The sequence below is a fragment of the Seriola aureovittata genome, chromosome 2 (genome assembly GCF_021018895.1).
Source record: "Seriola aureovittata isolate HTS-2021-v1 ecotype China chromosome 2, ASM2101889v1, whole genome shotgun sequence".
NCBI lineage: Eukaryota > Metazoa > Chordata > Actinopteri > Carangiformes > Carangidae > Seriola > Seriola aureovittata.
Genome location: NC_079365.1, coordinates 14,267,104 through 14,287,743, shown reverse-complemented (window position 1 = coordinate 14,287,743; position 20,640 = coordinate 14,267,104). Strand labels below are relative to the sequence as shown.

The 20,640-nt window shown below is 40.9% G+C and overlaps 3 protein-coding genes across 4 annotated transcripts; 2 read left to right on the top strand and 1 right to left on the bottom strand.

Annotated features, from left to right (window-relative positions):
• Positions 1 to 1,072: 1,072 nt before the first annotated feature.
• Positions 1,073 to 3,690, top strand: tsfm (Ts translation elongation factor, mitochondrial). Its single transcript, XM_056405373.1, has 6 exons — positions 1,073 to 1,224; positions 1,558 to 1,710; positions 1,844 to 1,972; positions 2,065 to 2,187; positions 2,786 to 2,867; positions 2,973 to 3,690. Exons 1-6 carry the CDS (start codon positions 1,174 to 1,176, stop codon positions 3,365 to 3,367), a joined length of 933 nt encoding a protein of 310 aa, XP_056261348.1. The 5' UTR covers positions 1,073 to 1,173; the 3' UTR covers positions 3,368 to 3,690.
• Positions 3,691 to 4,316: 626 nt separating this feature from the next.
• Positions 4,317 to 7,492, top strand: myl6 (myosin, light chain 6, alkali, smooth muscle and non-muscle). Its single transcript, XM_056405388.1, has 6 exons — positions 4,317 to 4,442; positions 4,747 to 4,774; positions 6,116 to 6,259; positions 6,543 to 6,716; positions 6,906 to 6,983; positions 7,088 to 7,492. The coding sequence occupies exons 1-6, from the start codon at positions 4,440 to 4,442 to the stop codon at positions 7,114 to 7,116; spliced, it is 456 nt and encodes a 151-aa protein (XP_056261363.1). The 5' UTR covers positions 4,317 to 4,439; the 3' UTR covers positions 7,117 to 7,492.
• A 1,500-nt stretch (positions 7,493 to 8,992) lies between these two features.
• Positions 8,993 to 20,149, bottom strand: smarcc2 (SWI/SNF related, matrix associated, actin dependent regulator of chromatin, subfamily c, member 2). 2 transcript variants are annotated; one of them, XM_056402118.1, is made up of 26 exons: positions 19,990 to 20,149; positions 19,166 to 19,285; positions 18,976 to 19,061; positions 18,765 to 18,846; positions 18,044 to 18,136; positions 17,794 to 17,863; positions 17,642 to 17,711; positions 17,384 to 17,459; positions 16,154 to 16,398; positions 15,840 to 15,964; positions 15,633 to 15,686; positions 15,392 to 15,429; positions 15,171 to 15,301; positions 14,847 to 14,918; positions 14,643 to 14,756; positions 14,396 to 14,549; positions 14,184 to 14,300; positions 14,024 to 14,086; positions 13,628 to 13,886; positions 12,947 to 13,108; positions 12,770 to 12,831; positions 12,546 to 12,666; positions 12,299 to 12,462; positions 12,073 to 12,207; positions 11,620 to 11,983; positions 8,993 to 11,169 (listed from the first exon to the last, which is right to left on the bottom strand). In XM_056402118.1, exons 1-26 carry the CDS (start codon positions 20,098 to 20,100, stop codon positions 11,105 to 11,107), a joined length of 3,153 nt encoding a protein of 1,050 aa, XP_056258093.1. In that variant the 5' UTR covers positions 20,101 to 20,149; the 3' UTR covers positions 8,993 to 11,104. The 2 variants fall into 2 exon arrangements, with proteins under 2 accessions (XP_056258093.1, XP_056258103.1); XM_056402128.1 differs by having other exon boundaries at positions 18,765 to 18,840.
• Positions 20,150 to 20,640: the final 491 nt, after the last annotated feature.

Sequence of the window (20,640 nt, the reverse complement as noted above, 5' to 3'; positions counted from 1 at the left end):
GCTCCTGTTGAGGTATTTATGGATTAACAAAACGTGTGAGGTGTTGAAGAACCATGGCACGTGTGAACAAACTGGGACTTTAAAAACATTTTTTTTTAAGTATAAGTAAACTTTCTGTCTCCTCCCTGTGAAACTGCACACCTGCTTCACACACAGATGGTGATTTAATGTATCAAAATAAGACCATATCAAGTTGTGAGCTGTGATAACAACTGCAGTTTCAGACTTTTTATATTTATTTTTGATAAATAATGTGTGTTCATTAAATTAAAAGTAAAATGTTTCTTTTACAACCCATTGCATTTTACAGTAAAGTAATGAAATCCAGAATTAAAATTATTTAAAGTTAGAAAGTCTTTCAGGACCCTTTTCTTATTTCTCCTGCCAGATTGACCAGATGCTGTTTTTCACAGGGTTTATGCAAGATAGTTTAGATTACCCAGAATAGTTCACCTGTCCCTGGTCATGTTGAGGTCATTGCTCTGACAAATACTACTCAGCAAAGATGCAAAATTCATCAAACAGTGTATATCAACAAGGTCAGAATATATTCAGATGGTTTTAAATGCATGGAAAATAGACAATGTTGAAATAATTCATGCTTTTCAATTTTCTAACCAGTTTCTAAAACTAGACATTTGTAGAAAATAATGTAATTTGTAGAAAATAAATGATGAGTAATTTATGTAAAAAAGAAATCCTGTAAAAAATGAGCACAACTGTTTGAAAGAAAAATGTTTTCTCTATCCTCTTCATCATTCAGGATCACTTGGGTGTTTCTTGTGACTCCTTGTGGGGAGCTGGGATTGTAATGCTGTGGTGCAGACGGATAAAGGACCAGATACAAGTCTGTATTTAGACTTTTGCTTTAGACGTATATCTTCAAATTCATAAACACTTATTTCGAGGCCAGAAACATACGATATACTGACAGAACACTAAAATATATCATTTTTAGTGTTGTTGTTGTTTTTTTTTTTTAGGACAATGCAGTTGGTGGATATGGCCTCAGAAATGCAACTGTACTCCCGTGCTGTGGAGGGCGCTGAACGGTGGCTGTAACTAATCGACTCAACTACGTTGACTTATTTGGCCCTCCACGGCATCCTTACACAGCGTGGAGTTCAATGACATTCTGAGCTTTCATAAGACAGGGAACTTCTCCATGGTGAGATGATGTCGTTATCCTTTTTATTCAGAACAGTTACGAGAGACGTTGCAAAGGTGAGCAGATTAAACGTTACACTCAGCTCAAACTTTAAGTCAAACGTAAAGAAAATGACCGTCAGGTTTGCTCGTTAGCCTCTGTGCTGTCTCATTTACTAGCCATCGTTACTGGGCCACTTTCTATGAGCTACCTTGCTCATTAATTCACATTTCATGTTAATTAGACATTATTGTGGCAGGATATCTCTGTGTGATATTTTGCTTCAAGTGGCAGTTCTTGTGGCAGAAGTTAGGTACACCTGACTGTCTGCTGAAGACACAGTAAACCGAGGTCACTGGGCTTTTGAAGTTATTCTGTATAAAACAGCTTCTACCATCTGTCCCCCTCAGGTCAGCCTCTGCCAGCATGTACAGTCGCTACACACAGGTTGTCAGCTCCTGGCAACAGACAAAGCCCTCCTGATGAAGCTCCGGAAAGGCACCGGCTACACTTTCATTAACTGCAAGAAAGCACTGGAGAAGTTTGATAATGACATAGCACAGGTAACCCCCCTCTTGATCTCCCTCTGCACTCACAGTTAAAGTGTGATTTAAAAAAGAAAAAAACATAATAGATTTGGTGCAGAAACAAGCAGTTGTGTTACTGTGTTGCTCATGAAATCTGCCAAACCTTCAGGCAGAGACCTGGCTACACGAGCAGGCTCAGAAGGAGGGCTGGAGCAAAGCTAACAAACTGGAGGGCCGCAAAGCCAAAGAGGGTCTGATTGGTCTCTTTGTAGGAGATAAAGCTGCAGTTATGGTGGAGGTAAGGCCAGTGGTAGCTGTAACCATTTCACTTGAACAGTCTCCTGTTTGGTGGGCATGATGGCCATCAGTGATATATTCTGTCTGATGCAGGTGAACTGTGAGACAGACTTTGTTGCCCGCAATGAGAAGTTCCAGCAGCTGGTTAAGGATGTGGCATTTGCCACCTTGGCTCACCACCAGGATAAAAGCCAAAGCCAGAAAGGATATATCAAGGTAAAGTCACACAAAGTTCTTCAATTTATATTTTTTCCTCAATAACAATGGATACACAAAGTGGAGAAGGATTCACCTGTTTTGACAACAGTTCACTATTACTAAAGCCAACTCAATACAGTTACACAATTTTGACATTGTTGAAAATATGTTTATTTGGTTTTGTGCCAATAAGGCCAAATTTTCCAAAACAAGCTAGCTGTTTCCCCAATTTTCAGTCTTATGCAAAGCTAAGCTAATTGTCTTCATGCTTAAACAGACACGACATTGATATTGATCTGCTTATTGAACTCATGGCAAGAAAGCAAATAAGCACAATAACCAAAATGCCAAACTATTCCTTTAACCCCTCCAGTGAAGTTAACATTCGACTGCCAAGCTCCATCTTACAACATCAATTCTTTATTATATGCATGTATATATGCAAGTTTCTTACAATATTACACAGTAAAGCTGTACACAGCTTACAGTGTGTGATGCCATGTTGATATGGCATTGAATAGAAGTGTGATGCATTTTACAAAATTTTGACTTAGAGTTTTTCCACAGGAACTTGTCCTACTCTCTGACTCTGCAAACATCTAACATTTGTTTTCAGAGCGTCCTGGCAGGTGAGGAGTTAAACAAACTCAGTGTGGGTGAAGGAGCTTCACTTGCAGACCAGGTGGCTCTCACAATAGGTCTGTAAGAGTAAAGTTTTTTCCACTGAAGTAATGCTTCTCAGTTTAACTCAGTGGAATTTGAATTATTGTTATTTGAAAACATGTTTCCCTCTTTCTTTTCAGGACGCCTGGGTGAGAACATGTCATTGAAACGGGCGGTGACAGTCGGTGTCCCTGCTGAGTGGCACATCGGCTCGTATGTGCATGGTGGTGTGAGCGGTCAGACTGAGGTGGCCATGGGGCGATACGGTGCACTGGTCGTATTCCAGGGTGGAAAGGAGGCAGAGCAGGAAACTTTAGGTCGGAAGCTGGGACAGCACATAGTGGGAGAGTCCCCCGTGTCCCTGGGCAACATGGATGACCTGCCCTGTGGTGAAAGCGAGACACGTCTGCTGCCTCAGACCTTCCTGGGAGACCCCGACAGGACTGTAGCACAGTTCCTCAGGGGTCAACAGGCTCGTGTACTGGACTTTGTCCGATTTCAGTGTGGAGAGGTACTCGGTGAAAAAGCTGAATGAAAGGAGGAAAATAATGTCATTTTGTCATGTTTGCATTTCATGTGAAAAGTACCCATTTATATCATTCAAACAGTCCCACACTGTCATCATTAATTTAAAAGCAGAATTAATTGACCTCCCAGCATTGTTGACTATCAATAAAATGTTTTTTTTTTCTGGAAATCTCAGTCCAAGTTAATTTTATATGATTCACAATATTTTGAATTGCAAGAATCAGTCGTTTGGATAGATATATTAGTAGTAATATATGCCATGCTGTTATTATTTTGAAATATTGGCATATGCATCTCAGTCATATTAGTAAACTCACTTGAATGTGCCAATATATTGTCATTTTCATATTTTCTTACGTTTTCAAAGGGTGTTGCTACTTGAGTAAAGGGTCATAAGTTAGGGTGTCCAGCTTGTTTGGTACCTTTATATACTTAGTAATTACCAACACTGTGCTGCCCTGTAACATTGAAGTTTGAACACACTTTGTTGCAACAGTACACCAGAGTCCTCATGGGTCACAGTACAGTGCAAGAGTTTTAGGCACTTGAGATGTTCAGCTTCTCATCCATCGTGGAAGACCATCAGGGAGGTGTGACTGTTCCTAAATTCATAAGCAACTATCCTCAGAGATGAGAAGAACAAATAGTCCTGTAGCAGATGGTCTGGCTTGCACAGATCCCTGATCTCAGAACCATGTAGTCAGTCTGGGATTACATGAAGAGACAGAAGACACTGGACAGCCTAAAGTAATTTTTATTTTTTTATTTTTGAATTGAGAAAAGTAAAGACAGCAACCTGCAGCAAAGATTTAAAATGAGCGGGCGTGGGGGGTTTTATTGGCATTGCTATAAAAACTATAGAGTTGGTGTGTAATGCTGAGGTTGTAGCTGCTCTCCTACAAAACAAGCGAGAAACGCAGGTGTGGAATGGAGGCCTGTGATTGGCTGTTGCTACACAAGCTGCGGTGACATCATCAGGGATGCGGAGGAGCCGGGGCTAGTTGCTGCTGTTGGTGTCTTAACAGCTTAAGATACAAGACCTTCTCCCGCCTGTCTGTGTCTTATATCCAAAAACAGACATGGTAAGTGAAGACAGTGTTCCAGACTGATGTATCGAAATGTTTATTTTTTTAATAGATTATTTTTTGTACTTGAGATTTGTTCATGGGTAGATTTTGAAAACATAAAACGTAGGTGCCGTTAAGCTAGCTACGCGTCTGTCCTGGCCTGGTTTAACGTTAAGTCTTTGGCCACAATCCTTTTCTTAACTCTACGTTAGAGCTAATGCAGGATTAACTCAGAGCTTTTCTAATCAAACTAATGTCAGCCCCTTTTTTTTGTTTGTTACTCCCCTCTGCCTCCTCTTCCTAACCCTGCCTCAACCAGTCTGACTTCACTGAGGACCAGATCATGGGTGAGTAAACATCTGATCCACAAAAGGGATTGTTATGTTAAATTTTTCACGGCACAGTAATCTAGTCATAAACATATTATCACTTGAAATTTCCTTATGAATTGTGACCCTGTAGCTCGACATCTGTCTCTGCAAATCAGTGGATCCCTGCAGGTATCACTTGCTGACTGAGACATAGGGAACTAAACATTTTCTAACTGTTTGTGGTTTAAATGTTAACGTGTTCAGTGCTTGTCACGACTTATACATTACAAATACAGTGTGAATACATTACAAGTTCCACTGACGGTTGTAATCTAACCTGCAACAAAGAAATTTGCAGGCTTTTGCATGCTGATGCCAAGATAAGTGTGTAACATGTCAGCAGTTATGATAAAGAGCAGTGTATGGATCACAGTGTGGGCTCCAGCTATATATACTCTGTATTTAATGGCATGGCAAAAGACACAGAAACTGATGTTTTGAGGCACTCACCAAACCGGCAGCAGATTGTTAGAGCAGACAGCAAACACTGATGCCGGATACCAGCTACTTTGTGTCATTTTTTTTAAACAAAAGAGGTCTTGTTAGAGGAGTGGGAACAACTTGTGTTTGAGACTAGCACATGATCCAACAACCCCCACCACCAACCCCTTATTACAGACAAGTGTAGCCTTAGGCGATGAGGTAGAATATGGGTTTAAACAAAACTTCATATTTTAGTATGTTTCCATTTGTTTCTGATCTGATGCTGAAGTAATAGAAGAGCCAGAAATGCAAAAAGTTTTACTTACTAAAAATGGGTTAATGCAGAGGAAGGAAAGACATTAGAAGACAAGACTACCCAACCCCCAACTTCCAGGGTAAAGTATACACCTGAAGGTCATCCCAAGACCTGCTCCTTTTTGAAGAATATTTTTTCCTTTCATAATGCTGTATATGGGCCTGGATGTAATGTTGCAGGGGCACTTCAGGGCTTTAGTAAATGGCTCTCACAATGAAATTTAAGCGATGCTAATGCACAAAGCTAGTTTTGTTTTGAGTTCTGATGCAGTTACATTGTGTTACCACCACAGTATGAGCTGATAGGATACCTACCTAACACAGCAGTGTACTGCCCTGCAACTTTGAAAATGTGGAGACATAATTGCATGTGTGTATTCTCAAAAAAAATGTATGCAGTGGGAAATAAGTTGTTCCACTACACAAACTACTTTGTTCAGTGAAATGACAGTGACATGCATCTGTAGGATTGTAAGTCCTCTGTTATTTGTATGTTTTTGTTTGTGTTACCTGTAATGTTCATTAAGCTAATGTACTGTTCAGTTGTGTCTGAGCTCCATCTTTGTGTCCATATGTTAGAGTACAAGGAAGCCTTCCTTCTGTTTGACCGGACGGGTGAGGGGAAGATAACCTACAGCCAGTGTGGTGATGTTATGCGGGCCGTTGGACAGAACCCTGTCAATGCTGAGGTGCTCAAAGTCCTGGGAAACCCCAAATTAGAAGGTAAACCTCTCACACACACTTGGGAGCTTTGTGTACAGTTGTATTTCCTCATCACATCCTCAATCAGTACATGTACTGAATTGTTTGTGGTTTGTTACAATAGGAGTTAATTAGTAAATCTCTGATATTATGAAAACTGCATTAGGCTGGGAGTGAAGTGAGGCTGCAAGCTTCCTGACATCCGTACAAATCTTATGTTACAATCCTCTTTGTGTTTAAAACAATCAAACAAACAAAAACGTGACTTCACTCAAGTCTCCACTTGTTATAAATTAATCTGCAGAGATGAACCACAAGTTGCTGGATTTTGAACAGTTCCTGCCCATGCTTCAGGCCATTACTAAGAACAAGGACCAGGGCTCCTTTGAGGACATTGTAGAGGGCCTGCGAGTCTTTGACAAGGAGGGAAATGGTACGGTGATGGGAGCAGAGCTACGTCATGTCCTCACCACACTAGGTAAGACCTCAGATATCGGCTAGTCCTCCTCAAGTAATCACAGCTGACCAGTCTTTTTTCTTATCATGCTTCTAATCTCAGGTAAAATCCCTTCAGGCACTTCTCTCTGCCAGAGAATTCTGCATTAGAGAATCCCTCTTGTTTTGATTGTGCCATAAGATAGTTAAATAATTCTTGTTTGTTTACCAGGTGAAAAAATGACAGAGGAGGAGGTGGAGACTCTTTTAGCAGGACATGAAGATGCCAATGGCTGCATTAACTATGAAGGTAAAACCACAAATGTCTAACAGCTAAACAGCAAAAGCCTGTTCCTGCTTTTTTTCTGACATGCTTCAGCTCGTTTCTGATGTTGTGTTTCTCTCTCCTGACAGAACTCGTCCGGATGGTTATGAGCGTTTGAGGAGTTCAGAAACACAATTCCAGCTTCTTTTCTTCTTCCAAAATACTTATGTATTGTTTCTCATCTTGCCCTTCCATCCATGTCGTCCTACCTCCAACAAGTCTGTGTTTTGTTTATTTAGACCTCTTTATTTTATTTCAAAAAGTGCCTTTTCTGTCTAATGTGAAAAGAACCTTTCATCTCATTTTCCACACATTATTCAGCCTCGCAGGCACAATCGACAGTAATATTCCCTCGATGATTTAACTTTTGTCATTTTTTTCAATCAACCCCTGTCAGTCTTGTTGTGTTTTTTTTTTCTTTTTCTTTTGGATGGATATAATAATATGACATGTTAAATTTAACAGTGTTGAATAAAAATCTGGTCTATAAAGTATGTGTTATGTCCTATAAGTCTGTGCTTAAATATCTCTTTATAGATATTACACTTATTCAATCAAACAAAACATTCTATTAGAACTATATCAACATCAAAATAAAAAAGGAAATCTGAAAAATATAAAGAAATATTTGACAAATTATCAAAAAAAATATATTAGAAAATGATACATTGAAGGAAAATATCTGAAAATGATCTGACCAGCAGAGAATAAGATCTGAAAAAAATAATGATCAATACTATATTAGGAAAATAGCACCAATATATCTAGAAAATAAATTACTAAAAAATGGGGGAAAATATTGATTGGAAATATTGATAACGTTATTAATACTTTTACTAAAGTACATTTCAGAGGGAAATATTGCATTTATCTGACAGCTTTAGTTACTGTATACTTTGCATTTTAAAATTAATAAACTAATGGTTCCCAACCTTTCTGGCTTGTGACTCTAAAAAGAGTAATACCGTCTGGTTGGGGACCCTTGTCACATTTTTTGTTAGCAGTTCCACCACAGACACATTTCCCCTCTAAACATCTTCTAAACAGTTTGAGGCCCAAAGACATTTAATTATCTGATATGTTAGAACAAAGCAAAGATTAGATAAAAGACACAGACGTGTAGTACAACTTTACTTTTTTCTTCTTTCCCATTAATCATCTCACAACCCCTTCAGATTTAACGAGGGAGTCTGACCCACAGTTTGAAATCCACTGGACTTAACTACTTACCTGTATTAAATAGTTAAAACTAGCTCCACTTCGAGTGGCTACAACCATCAAATGCTGGTTACACATTGATGCGTCAGTCACGGGACATTTTACTACACAACCACCACTTTTAGTGCTGTTACTTTAAATACATGTAGCTGATAGAACGTCTGTATTTCCACTAAGATAGGAGATGGGATGCAGAACTTTCACTTGAAATGAAGTATTTTTACATTGTATTGATACTTTTACTTTAGTAAAGATCTGAATACTTCCTCCACCACTGACAAAAAATAAATAAAAATAAACTGAAGATCCACTTACTGACTCGTCCTAGAGCTTTCAACTGCATCACACTGTCCTCCTCAACACACTCAGTTTGCTCAGTTGCCATGGAGCTGTAGATTTTCAAACTTTCCATGATTAATAAATTTTTAAACCAGAGACATCAGAGAGTTCAGGATTGTTTATGCAAACTGCCTCATCGTTAGCAGGAAAAGGCCTTTTTCACAGCAGACATTTTAACGTGTCACAGTAGAAGAACAGGTGGCCTTCATTAATGTAATTAGTAACACCTGTGCTCTTCCTACTCTGACAACTCAAAATGTCTGCTGTATAGAAACCCTGTCAGTGATTGAACTGTGGGACGAGCCTTAAATTCTACTCTGCACTTGGTAGTCAGTGACAAACAGGTAAACTAGTTTAAGTTGTAGTTTTAGATCCTTGTGTGTGATTATTTGTGTGTGAGGCAGCTGACAAAAGAACAAACCACTCCACACAGCCACTCCTCTTCACATCTTTATTTTTTTCCCAACATTTTGTAATTAAAACCTGAACCGCTTTTGCTTTGCCTTTTTTTTTTCATACAAACTGCCAGAGTAACTGTCAGCACTGATGTGATGATTTACTGAGGAAAAGTTGATTTCTACTGTATAATAATCAATGCAATTGCTGCTACCTTCAGCATAGTGAAAAACATACAGAATCTGAACAGACACTTATTTCATATCACAAAATCCACACAATGTAGTAATAACACAGATAAAATAAGTCCATTTATGCTCACAGCTGTGGTGAGGACTGCAATACTGGCTTGACGGACATTAACTGTAAAGTTTCACCATCTGACTGGATTATATTTCATGACACCGACGTGATGTGCCGTGTGCAGAACAAAGCATGTTTTTTTAAATCCTTCAAACCTGGTGATACACAACAAATGGCACTGAAAATAAAACTGAACGGTAACATGGTTTACAGATCTTCATGGCATGCGTTCACATACACACATGCTCACAGTCACATCTCAGACAGATCCAACAGGCCTGTCTGAATCATACACAACAGTGGAAGGGGTAAATATAGGCTACAAAGGTAATAATATACAGTTACAATGTTGACATATCAAAGAAAGAAGATGGAAAAATGGACAGTAAAAAATATAAAAATTGATAGGATAAAAAGTGAGGATATTGTTGCAGATATTAAGGACACAATTCTCCATTGTCAGCCGTTTAAGGTGCGAGCTCCCTTGTCTTTGACAGCATTAACATTTCTTCCATCTGTAACTTGAAATGCACCACCGAAAAAACAAGCTGCGAAAAAAAAAAATCCTCTTCATTTCCCGAGCAACCACAATAATACTCACTGAATAAATGAGATAAACATGATTATAAAAAACATTTTGGTTTAGCAAATAACACAAAGTCAAATCATGAATAAACACATTTTGTGGTCGCTGATAGTATTATCATTCCCAGACCGTCTTCTTCAGTCGTTTCTTCTGAACAAAACTACATTCCACACAAAACTACAACCTGGATTTCATCTTGATTTGCAAAACTTAAGCACCTCACTGACACATTAATAAGTGCTGTGGAAAAAGGACATTATTCAGTTATGATCTAAAACAAGGTCTTTTCAGGACCTCACACTGTCAGTACTTTCAAAATAGTTCCCATATTTGTCATTACGGGGCAACAAAAGGTGTTTGTAACAGAAAATCCAGCTTACAGTACGTATTCTCAAACTGCATCCAAACAAACTAATTTCAAACTGGCTTCTGATTTGAACACTTTTCATTCATTGCAGACTTTTCTCTTAAGAGAGACATTGGTTTTTAGACATGCGACCTTCAGGCCATACCTTGAAGAGTGACCGTTGTCCATGTAATACAAATAAAAAATAGAGAGGAAAAAGTAATATTCCCAATCGAGTTTCTAAAACCTTCAGTATGAAAAAGTATTTAAGACAACAAAAGGACGATATAAGTGCTAAAGTTCAATTTCATGGATACTTCAAGTCTTACACCGAGACCTAGGGAAACATATTAAAAGTGCATTTTCTTCTTACATACTGTATATTTCAATCAGTACCTACAGTACATGGGGTGAAACTCTGGAGCGCTTGTGAAGCCTGAGTCTTCACAAGTTGTGATAAACTGTTGCAGGAAAATAAATGCAACAATTTCCAAAACACTGAAAACACAAGATGAGTCTTTTCTCTTCTTCTCCTTGAGTGCCAGCATGTTGGTAAGACCCTTAGTTTACCAGATCTCTGGTGTTAAGCTTAAAATAACAAAGTGAGATGTTGCTGTCCAATCGATCACACAGGATGAACAACTTCAGTACGAAAATTAATTTTCTTCAACAGTCGATTCAATTTGAAAAGGACTTTTTTTTTTTCAACAGATCAGTCAGAGTATTGGTGGGTTACCGCTTTTCTTTCTCACATCAATTGTCCTGTTGGAAAAAACAAAAACAAAAACAAAAACAAAAAGCTGAAAATGTAAAATGTGTTCTCTTCCTTCAGTTTATGACTTCTTCATTTCAGATGATACAGGCAGGATTCAAAGTGGAGTCAGAGTCATTCGGATTCTCGGGCAATTTATTGATGTCTCACTGTGGTGGAGGGACCGGAGCTGCGGGGTGGAGTGTTTCCCCAGAGAGAGAGGCGTTGGGCTCTGTGAGGAGGTGACAGAGAGGAAAAGGTGAACAGTGTTAAAAATCAACCATTTAGAGCTGCCAGGTTTTACAATATAACCCTTAGTTCCTGTTGGTGGAACTCAGGTTGGATTTTTGTTAACAACATGAAGAACACAGATGAACCGGTCTGTGTGGTCCTACCGCAAGTTGAAAGGGGTTGGTATAAATAACTGACTAAATGTGAGTAAAAACAAAGGTTCCGCAGTAATGCAATTATCTTAATATTTCACTAAATTGAATATTTTTAGGGTTTAGACTGTTGGTCAGACAAGTCAAGACATTTCATGACATCACCTTGGGATATTGCGATGGGTATTTTTAACTGTTTTATCATATTACACATATTCATTCATATTTAATCACATATTACATGTGATTAAATTTTGAACTGTGCTTGACACAGATCAAGACAGTGAGGCTGCACTCACCATGAAGGACAGGTGTAGTGCTGGAGCTGGAGTGGGTAGCTGCGGCCTGGCTTGGAGGGCAGGGCGGCGAGGTGTGAGCGCTCTGAGCTGGTTGGGACTCAGGAGCTGGGGCAGAAGAGGCTGGAGGCGCGGGGCTAGCGGCCGGCTGCGGTGCTGGTGTGCTGGGAGCTTGCTGACTTGCTGTCAGGCCCTGGGGTGGCGGTCCTGAGGCCGCCTGGTTGGAATGAGGACCTCCAGCCTGGCTGTGCTGCTGGTGCTGAATCTGCTGGAAGTGCTGCTGGCGAGCCCTCATCTCAGCGTATTTCAACTGCTCCATGTGGAAAGACTGACGGTCAGCCAGCAGCTGCTGCCGCTGGTACTCCAACTATACACATGCACACAGAAATATGTTAAAGTATTTATATTGTATTCTACTGTCCATTGATGCTACATATCCCAGAACTCCTCACTTACAGCCTCCCTCTCTCTGTCCATGATGGTTTCCAGTTCTTCAAAGTGTCGCAGTTTAATCTCCAGCTTCTTCATTTGGGTTTCCACCAGCAGAGCCACAAGAGATTTGATCTTCCTCTCTTCCACTGCAGCCAGGTGCTGTCAAGAAAGTGGAGGTGAAACCAAAGCTGGAGAAAATGTAAAACAACACAAAAGGTGATGAAGGATACAGTGTGATAAATAACTTTACCTTGGCTTTGACAGCAGCAGCAGCGAGAGCAGACGCAGCAGCAGTGGCCAGGTTCCCCTCTCCAACATCACGCTCCACCTTGGCCTTCCTTTCTCCCTCACTCTCTCCTTCTCTTTGTCCTTCCTCTGTTCCCTCTTTTCCCTCCTTCTCTTTCTCCCCATCGCCTAAAAGCAGAAAAGACTTACATTTTTTCACTTTTGACAAGAACACAGTATTTCCTGTGTTTGAGAGACATGCACTTTCATACCCATCTCTGACTCAGTTTTGTCCGCCTCCCTCTCTCCTTCAGGTTCTCTTCCTCTCTCGTCTTCCTTCTTCCCGTTCTCTGGCTGCTTTTCCTCTTCCTCAATCGCTCCATCTTTGCTGTCCTGTGTGGGGAAGTAAACACAGCACAATGAGCTTTGCAGCAGCGCATCAGCAGGACTATCACAAATAAGTAACATCATGTATTATAACACATATGCATCATACCTTGGCCTCTCTCTTCTCTTCACCTGATTGGCTGTCATTCTTGCTTTCATCAGTGTTTTCATCTAGAAGCCGAGAGAGAAGACACGTCAGAAGCTGTCTCTTGCAATTTTGCATGTTGTGTGTATATTGTACGTGTGTGGGTGTGTGTGTGTGTGTGTGTTTGTGTGTCCATCCCACCAGGTCTCTCTCCCTCCTCCAGCCCAGTGCCTGCAATGCCACTGCCCTCCAGGCCGTATAGAGGGTCCTGGCGGCCGCTGACCCTCGCCGCCTCCTCCACCCGCCGCACATGAGCCTCGACCAGAGCTGCAGGAACCTCCTCTTTCATACGAGAAAACTCCTCTGAGGAGCAGAGACAGATTGTGAAATTGTGAGTTAAAGGTGTTAAGGATAAATTGATCATCAATTAAGCAAGAAATTTGATTGCTCAGTAGTAATCTGTGCATGCAATGAGTGATCACTGTAACAAAAGCACTTGTTTTTAGGGAGCTTCTTTTTTTTTGATACAAGAACCTGTAACATGGCTGAGATGTTTTCTTAACTTGTGTCGTTCATAATTATTGCATTCTGTAGAATTCCCAGCGTCCCACAACAAATGTCAAAATCAAGCTTTCATGATGAAAAAACATCCATTTTGTATTTCATAAGCTTTCATATTTCTCTAATTGATTAATTCTTGACCCGCCCAATTCAGGAAATAAAACTTCTAAACCTGTCGAGGCAACTTCACATGTTTATCTGAAACAAGATACAAGTTATGAGCTCATTACCATATTGTGTCTTCAGTAGGAGGTAGCTGTAAATAATTTTATTTTTCAGTGTCTGTACAGCAGGGACATTTCAAAATAAGCCATTTCTCACCCAGAGCAGATTTGGCTGCAGCTGAGGCCACACGTGGGTCGACTACAGAGGCGAGGAAGGCCACCGTGCTCATGACAGGGTTTCCTGCTTGGCTGAAAGGTATCGGCTGGTAGGCCAGTGGTCCCAGGGTCGAGGAGCTGTCCTCCAAGTAGGGGTCTTCAATGGGCAGGCGCAAGAAGTGCAGGATACACTCATCCTGCGTACGGCTGCCCACATGTTCTGACACTTTGTTCCAGTCGTCCTTGTACATCTCCAAGCCCTGAGGAAAGTGAGGTCTACATTTAGCCCTGTTGTTTTTTTTTTTTTTTACTAAGGCACTTTAGTTTTATACATTTTGACTTCATGTTGACACCATTGCTTCATTGTCACAGTGTTGATTGTAAGGATTGTTTGTACCTCAAGTAGTAGTAGTGTTTCTTGCTCTGTCCACTCCCTCATGGAGCTCGCTGCACTCTTGCTCTGCACACAAAATGAAAAAAAAAAAAAAAAAGAAATACAGTAAGTCATAAATTATAGTTAAAGAATAATTCTGGCATCCATCCTCTTGGACCTGTACCTTTGCAGAGCCAGTCTTCTTGCTGTACATGTCGGTCCGTAGACCAAAGTTTTGCAGATCTGCAGGTTTTTCCTTCACTTTATCTGGGAATGACATCATCTGCTGGGTGGCAGGAGTCTACAGGTAGACAGCGACAGAACGACATATGTAAAACACGCTGGAATCTGAGTGCATGTGTCTATTTGTGTGTGTACGTGTGAGTGTATATGGACCTGGGGTGTCTTGGGCTGCAGGGGCACCAGACTGGATGGAGTGTCTGCCAGGACATGGAAGTGGGAGGTGGGTGGAGGACCCATGGGTGTGGGCCGGCTCTCGGAGTCCACCTGGTAGTTTATCAGACCCCACTGCTCCAGGAAGGCGTGGACTCTGCAGGACAAGAAGCACAGTGTTCCTCACAGAAACACACAAACATACAGTTGGATTGACTGATTATGTTCGTCACATTCAGCCTCCACCCACCTCATGATTGCACACACATCTCCTGCCAGGTTCCTGCGACAGGCGGTGGAGGTCAGGTACTCCTGAGGGTTCAGTCGATAGGTGTCGATCATGAAGTTCCTGTATGCCAGGTAACTGCCAAAAGAGGAAGACAGAACAATGACTACGACGACTTTTTGTTGTGTAACTGTACATATACATATACATATAAAATCTCATACTTACATCTCAGGGGTTTTGGATTTGTTCTTTCCATTGAAAAACTCGGGCAAGGCTCTGCGCTCAATGGCGTGAACACTGGAGGGGAAACATTTATGAGAGTGTGAGGACTGAACTACATCTGGACGACTCCTTTTTGACTTTTAGAGTCACCTACAAAAATCTGCATTTGTTTTTCTTTTCAACCAAAAATGAAAACAGCTGATTTCACACTTTAGGTCTCAGTTTGGATTTTGCATGTTTGAATTTTACAAACACGCTACTGACATCTCTGAAATCAGATCACTGCCAAAACGAGAAAAACACAGAGAAAACAAACAAAAATCGTACCTGTTGTAGTCAAACCAGGCAGCGTAGCTCGGGATGATGATGTGGTGGGTTTGCTCAGTCACATTGTCCTCGTGAAGGTCTGAGCCTTTCACCGGTTCACCCTTCACACTCGGAGAGCCTTCCTCCTCCTCCTGTATGGACACATAGACACGCACTCAGGATGATGTATGGATGTACTGTCCTCAGGTAATGTTTTCTTGCACTTTCACAAACTATCTTACCTTGCCTGTTGTTTCCATGGACTCATCCTCTTGCTCATCTGTAAAACCATAGAAGGGCAAAAGAAAGGCATGACTGATAAACTGTTCATCAGAGTGATAGCATGTGCACCGTTCCTTTCTTCATGTTAAGTGGGACAACAGTAATATGAAAAACAATGTGCTCTTGTATGGAAAGAGTATTTTCTTTTAAAAGTAGTTACAGGTAGCCATGTTGGTGGTGACACAAAAACTTTCTGCTCACCCATATCCATACCTCCCTTGACTGGAGTTGAATCAGTGTCCTTCTTAGTGTTATCTGCAAAAAAATAAAGTATAATGTCAGCCAGTGACAGACAACAGATACTTTACAGTTTTAAAAGATGACAACTGGGATAAATGTACATGGTGATCCAGCGTGGGAGTTGGCTGTATGGTTATTGTAGCTGTATGTTTTGGACATATGTCATACTTGTCTTAGCTGGGTTTCCCTCTTCAGATGCTGGAACAGGTGACGCTTCATCTAAGTCCTTACTAAGATCCTCCTGTTCCTCCTCCCTCTGGCCCCGTTTAGACTTGGTGTACGGGGTTGTTGGCCTGTCAGTGCACGCACACACACACACACACACACACACACACACACACACACACACACACACACACACACACAGGACAATATTTTACTATATTGTATAATGTTTCTGAACTCACTGATTCTACAACAGACACGTCAAGTATCACATCATTGTTAAATTTGTATGCATCAAGACATGTCTGGTCACAAACCCTTTCTTGGTGTTCTTCTTCTTGCTCTCCTGAGGTGGAGGGGTGGGGGAAGGTGACGGCGAGCGCTTCCTCTTCTTGGCACTACCAGGCTTCTTGTCCCTCCGCTCGTCAGGTGTGGTCACCTCATCCGTCAGGGTCTTGGCGGAGATCCGCTTCCTCTTAGGGCAGCCCTCACCCACTTCATAGTCCTCCTCATTCATCCACTCATTATACTGGTCCAGGTCTAAAATCCACTTGGCATGCACCTGAGAATAAAGACCACATATTGAATGCCAAGTCTAGACACATTTTACATAACCGTGGCAACCAATTGAGTGAAATGTCGCAAGCTCGTCCCACAGTTCATCCAAGCAGAGCTGCACTTTTTCAGAGAAAAACTAGAATATCTACATGCTTAGAAATGAAATTCAAAAACTCTCTAATAGACAGACATTTAACAAAGAAAAAGAAAATGGTTCATAACAATTATTTACAAGTAAAAAAAAAGGTTCATAACAAGCACACTGAGGAAAAGTCACTGAATGAAGATGAAATTTGAGTTGATTTAATATTTAATAATGTCAGTCTGAAGTTGTGATCTGAGGGAGAAACTTTTTCACTAAGTAAACACAGGGACAGGAAGCTTGATAATAAACTAGCCCAGTGTGTTTATTATGGTGTGAACACTGCTCTTACTATCATGTCCTGGTGAGTTCTGAACGTCTTCAGTGAGTGACGTTCTGAATACACAGTTAGAGCCTCTGACGCTGCTTTGAATTTGCGGTCGGATCTTTTGTTTCAAGTACTAATTTGCAGAAGCACGTCATTCTTGGATGTTTTGTAAAGAAAGAAAAATATATGAAAATATATGAAATATAACCAGCTCAGTGTAAACAGTCCCTTGTATAATAAAGAAAGCTGAGATACATAAAATGAACACTCATGTTGTCCAGAGAAGCACAACATGTTTATTTTAAATTTTAGCCAATTTAAAGATGTTGCACATAGAATGATGCAAAAGTCATCTGTAATTTTCCATCTAATGTAACAGTTCATCATCCACCCATAAAAAACATCTTTGATTTGAATTTGTGGAATATGTTTAGTTAGACATAGTGATATGTGAGCAGCGCATTAAAAAAAGATTTTGCCGTGTTGCGGGAGAATAAGAGGCACAGAAACAACAAGCTACAGCAAAAAGTTTGTGGACTTTACCAACATACTAAATATAGTACGACAAGAATGAGGTACCTTCCTGGGCTTTTCTGGGCTAGGAGGATCCTCCACAGCAGCCTCAATCTCACTAGCTGGGATCCAGGTATCATAACTATGCAGTGAGAGGGGAAAGGTCAAAGGTTAAGCCATGGGAAAGATTACAAGTTTGCGCTTGGAAAAACACCTCAGGGAGAGCAATGCGTGGGTTAAGTTTATGGAAAACAAAGCAGGAAAAAGAATAGAAAACAAGAACAAGAATAGCAGATACACTCTGAGAATGAACTTATTACAAACCTGTCTGGAAAATATCCCCAGTGGAGCAGCACTTGCTTATCTCTCTTCATCACAGGACGCACCCACTCCTCTGGACCAAAAACAGACAATTACATTAGCACAAAACGACAAACACAACTTTCTGTGCTGAAACACAAAATTTGTAGCCTCACCTTCCTCCAGACTGGTAGGAATAGGCACAACAACATGGGAGCTGGAGGCCTTGTCTTCAGTCACTGAGCCCTGCAACAGATGTTTATACATGCTTCACTGGGGAAAAGACAAGGAAACACAGAAAACACCTAACTAAGAGCCTCCAATACAATCAAATACTCTGTTCGAAGTAAGACTTCTGTCTGTAATACTGACACGTAATCAGCTTTAACAAAAGAAAATGAAACAAAACACAACAAAAAATCACACCTGATGTCTTTTGATGATGTCTTTCAGTTTCCCGAGCAGTTTTGGTTCTATGTCAGAGCTCAGGTAGATGACAGGTCTAGTCAGGCAGTTGTTCTGAAATGAAGAAAAGCAGCAGATGTGTCAATTAATCAAACCACAACATTCACGAGCTTAAAATCATATGTGCACGAACATATATAAAAATGCACATATGTTTAATTTCATATAATCTCCATTAAAATAAGAACTGTCAGTGCTACGTGCTGTTGAGCTCATCAGATCAGGAGAGCTGGAGGATCTTGTGGTGGAACTGCAGAACTGATTAAGTAGGATTACTGGTCAAATCACATGACTGGGTGCCCTTCATTATTTCTATCTGCAGAGCTCGAGCAGCCTGATTCTCAGACGCTTCACAAATATGATGTAACAAGAGGAGACATGTAACCTCTCAAAGAGACATCTCTTAGCTCTGATGCCTGCAGCAGGAAGAAAAAACAACTCCCGCTGGAGCTCATTATTAATCACATAAAAAAAATAACTGATTTAAGAAAACACTGGGGATTGTGGGAATGTTGTTATAGTTTGTAGGGTCTGAATGTCTATGAATCTATATGTAATATTATCTGAGCACAGTTATCAATTCTCTCTATTTCACAAATTCAGAGCTGAGCACATCCTCTGTAACTACATGATTCATTTACAAAATAATTCTGTATGAATAAATGCACTTAGGCAGACTCACCTGCACTAACGACTTCTCGATGGTCATGAACATCTCCACATTTCGGTCCATCCTTGATGGATTCTGGAAGTCAAACCTGCGCCTACCAGGAAATTAGACTGGAGTTACACATGAAACGGCAACATAGCCAAAATTCAACTGAGTATTGTAATTATTCTTTTCACTCTGTCTGTTTATCAACTATTTAAACCAGCTAGAAAGAAAGTCTTACCATCCTTGGTCACTCTTGAACTTGTAGGCTGCAGCCAGGATGTGGCAGAGAGCCCCCCCTGACTTAAAGTCCAGGAAACACTTCATCTGCACACACAAAACACAACAGTTGCAGGGCATCTCACTGGAAATGTGATGTGTACAGTGTGTGTGCAAATGAGACAGATAAAAGAGGAGTAAAGAAGACATACCGGCAGTTTGGTGAGGGGAGGGTTGCTGACATGTCGACCGAACACTTCCTCCTGGAACTGGAGCAGCTGGACCACCAGGCTGGACAGAGACTTGTTGGTGGGGGGCTCAGCCTGGATGTACTGAGATGACAACAACAACACAGAGGGGCAGTCAGAGCTGAGGTACAGAGGGGACAACAGACATATAAGAAATAAACTACAGTGGGCTGTTAGCTGCTGTGTGTTGGTGGAAGTTGTACATTTTTCAATTTTACCACTGAGAGTGTGAGACAGTGTCGTAATGGAATATGTGATAAGGGGGTAAATTCTTGAATATCGTCCATTTAATCTTTAATATTATTATTATCATTGGCGTGCTTTTGAAGAATTACTGTATTTTGTTACATCAATGTGTCTAAACACTGGCACACCGCTCAGTGTTCTTCCAGACAGGCCGTGGCTTCAGTCAGCGCAGCGCGCCACACAGAGCCAACATCTGGATCTGAGCTGCATTACCGTTAGCCCATTAGCTACTCGCTAGCTGGCTGGCCGGCTAAAGTCACCCCTTTTACAAATATTCATCCACATAGGTCAGACTGTGTCTGGCTTTTGGGTCGGCTTGGTTACAATAACGTAAGGGGATATCGCCATTCGCGGCTGCATCTGGTGCAGCTGTTGGCTCAGCATCCTTTTGTATCCCGGCTCGAGTGAATCAAACAGCTGGACGCTCAGCAGCACCCTCCCTCCTCTCTTTGTCACTGCCTCTGCCCAGCGGGTAAGTGTCCACATTTCAGGGTGGAAAATATATGCCCCGTATGTATTGTTACAAAACATGCGCTCAGTACCTTTTTGTAATTCTTTCCCAGCCAGACGCGGACATTATCAAACTGAGAGACGGTATCAGACGCTTCGAAATATTTTACATTCGGGCCGCCGTCTTTCTTCCGCACCGCCATCTTTGCTTGCAGACAACCAGTCGACGTCGCCTGCCGCCCAGCGGCCTCAGTGTGGTACTACAACTACTGGACAACATGGTGCTGCAATGACTCCCACTGAACAGCAGGGGCCAGAGTGGTGTAGGGATTGTTTTTAAACTGCTTCAACATAATGCGAGAGGTTTCAAAGCAGTGGTGCAAGCAGAACTCAGATTATGTAGCTACTGCAAAGCAAAAACAAGCAGTAAAGGTTGGAAGTGGCAGTTTTGACAATTGTCTTGTGTAATGTATAATAATTGATATAATAATAACATAAAATTGAATAATAGCCTTTACTTTGAAAACATACTTGAAAAGTCCTGCACTCAAATTCTTAAAGTACTTTTAAATTTAACTGTAATAAGTAAAATTACTCACCATGCACTATGGTTCCGGTATGGATCATAAACATTAACTCTTTTCAGAAAATAGTTGTAAGCACACTTCAAAAATCAAAAGTATTTCATTTTTTCTATGTGCAGCTCTGTGAAGAATGAAGTTGAAATAATGAATAGGATGTCA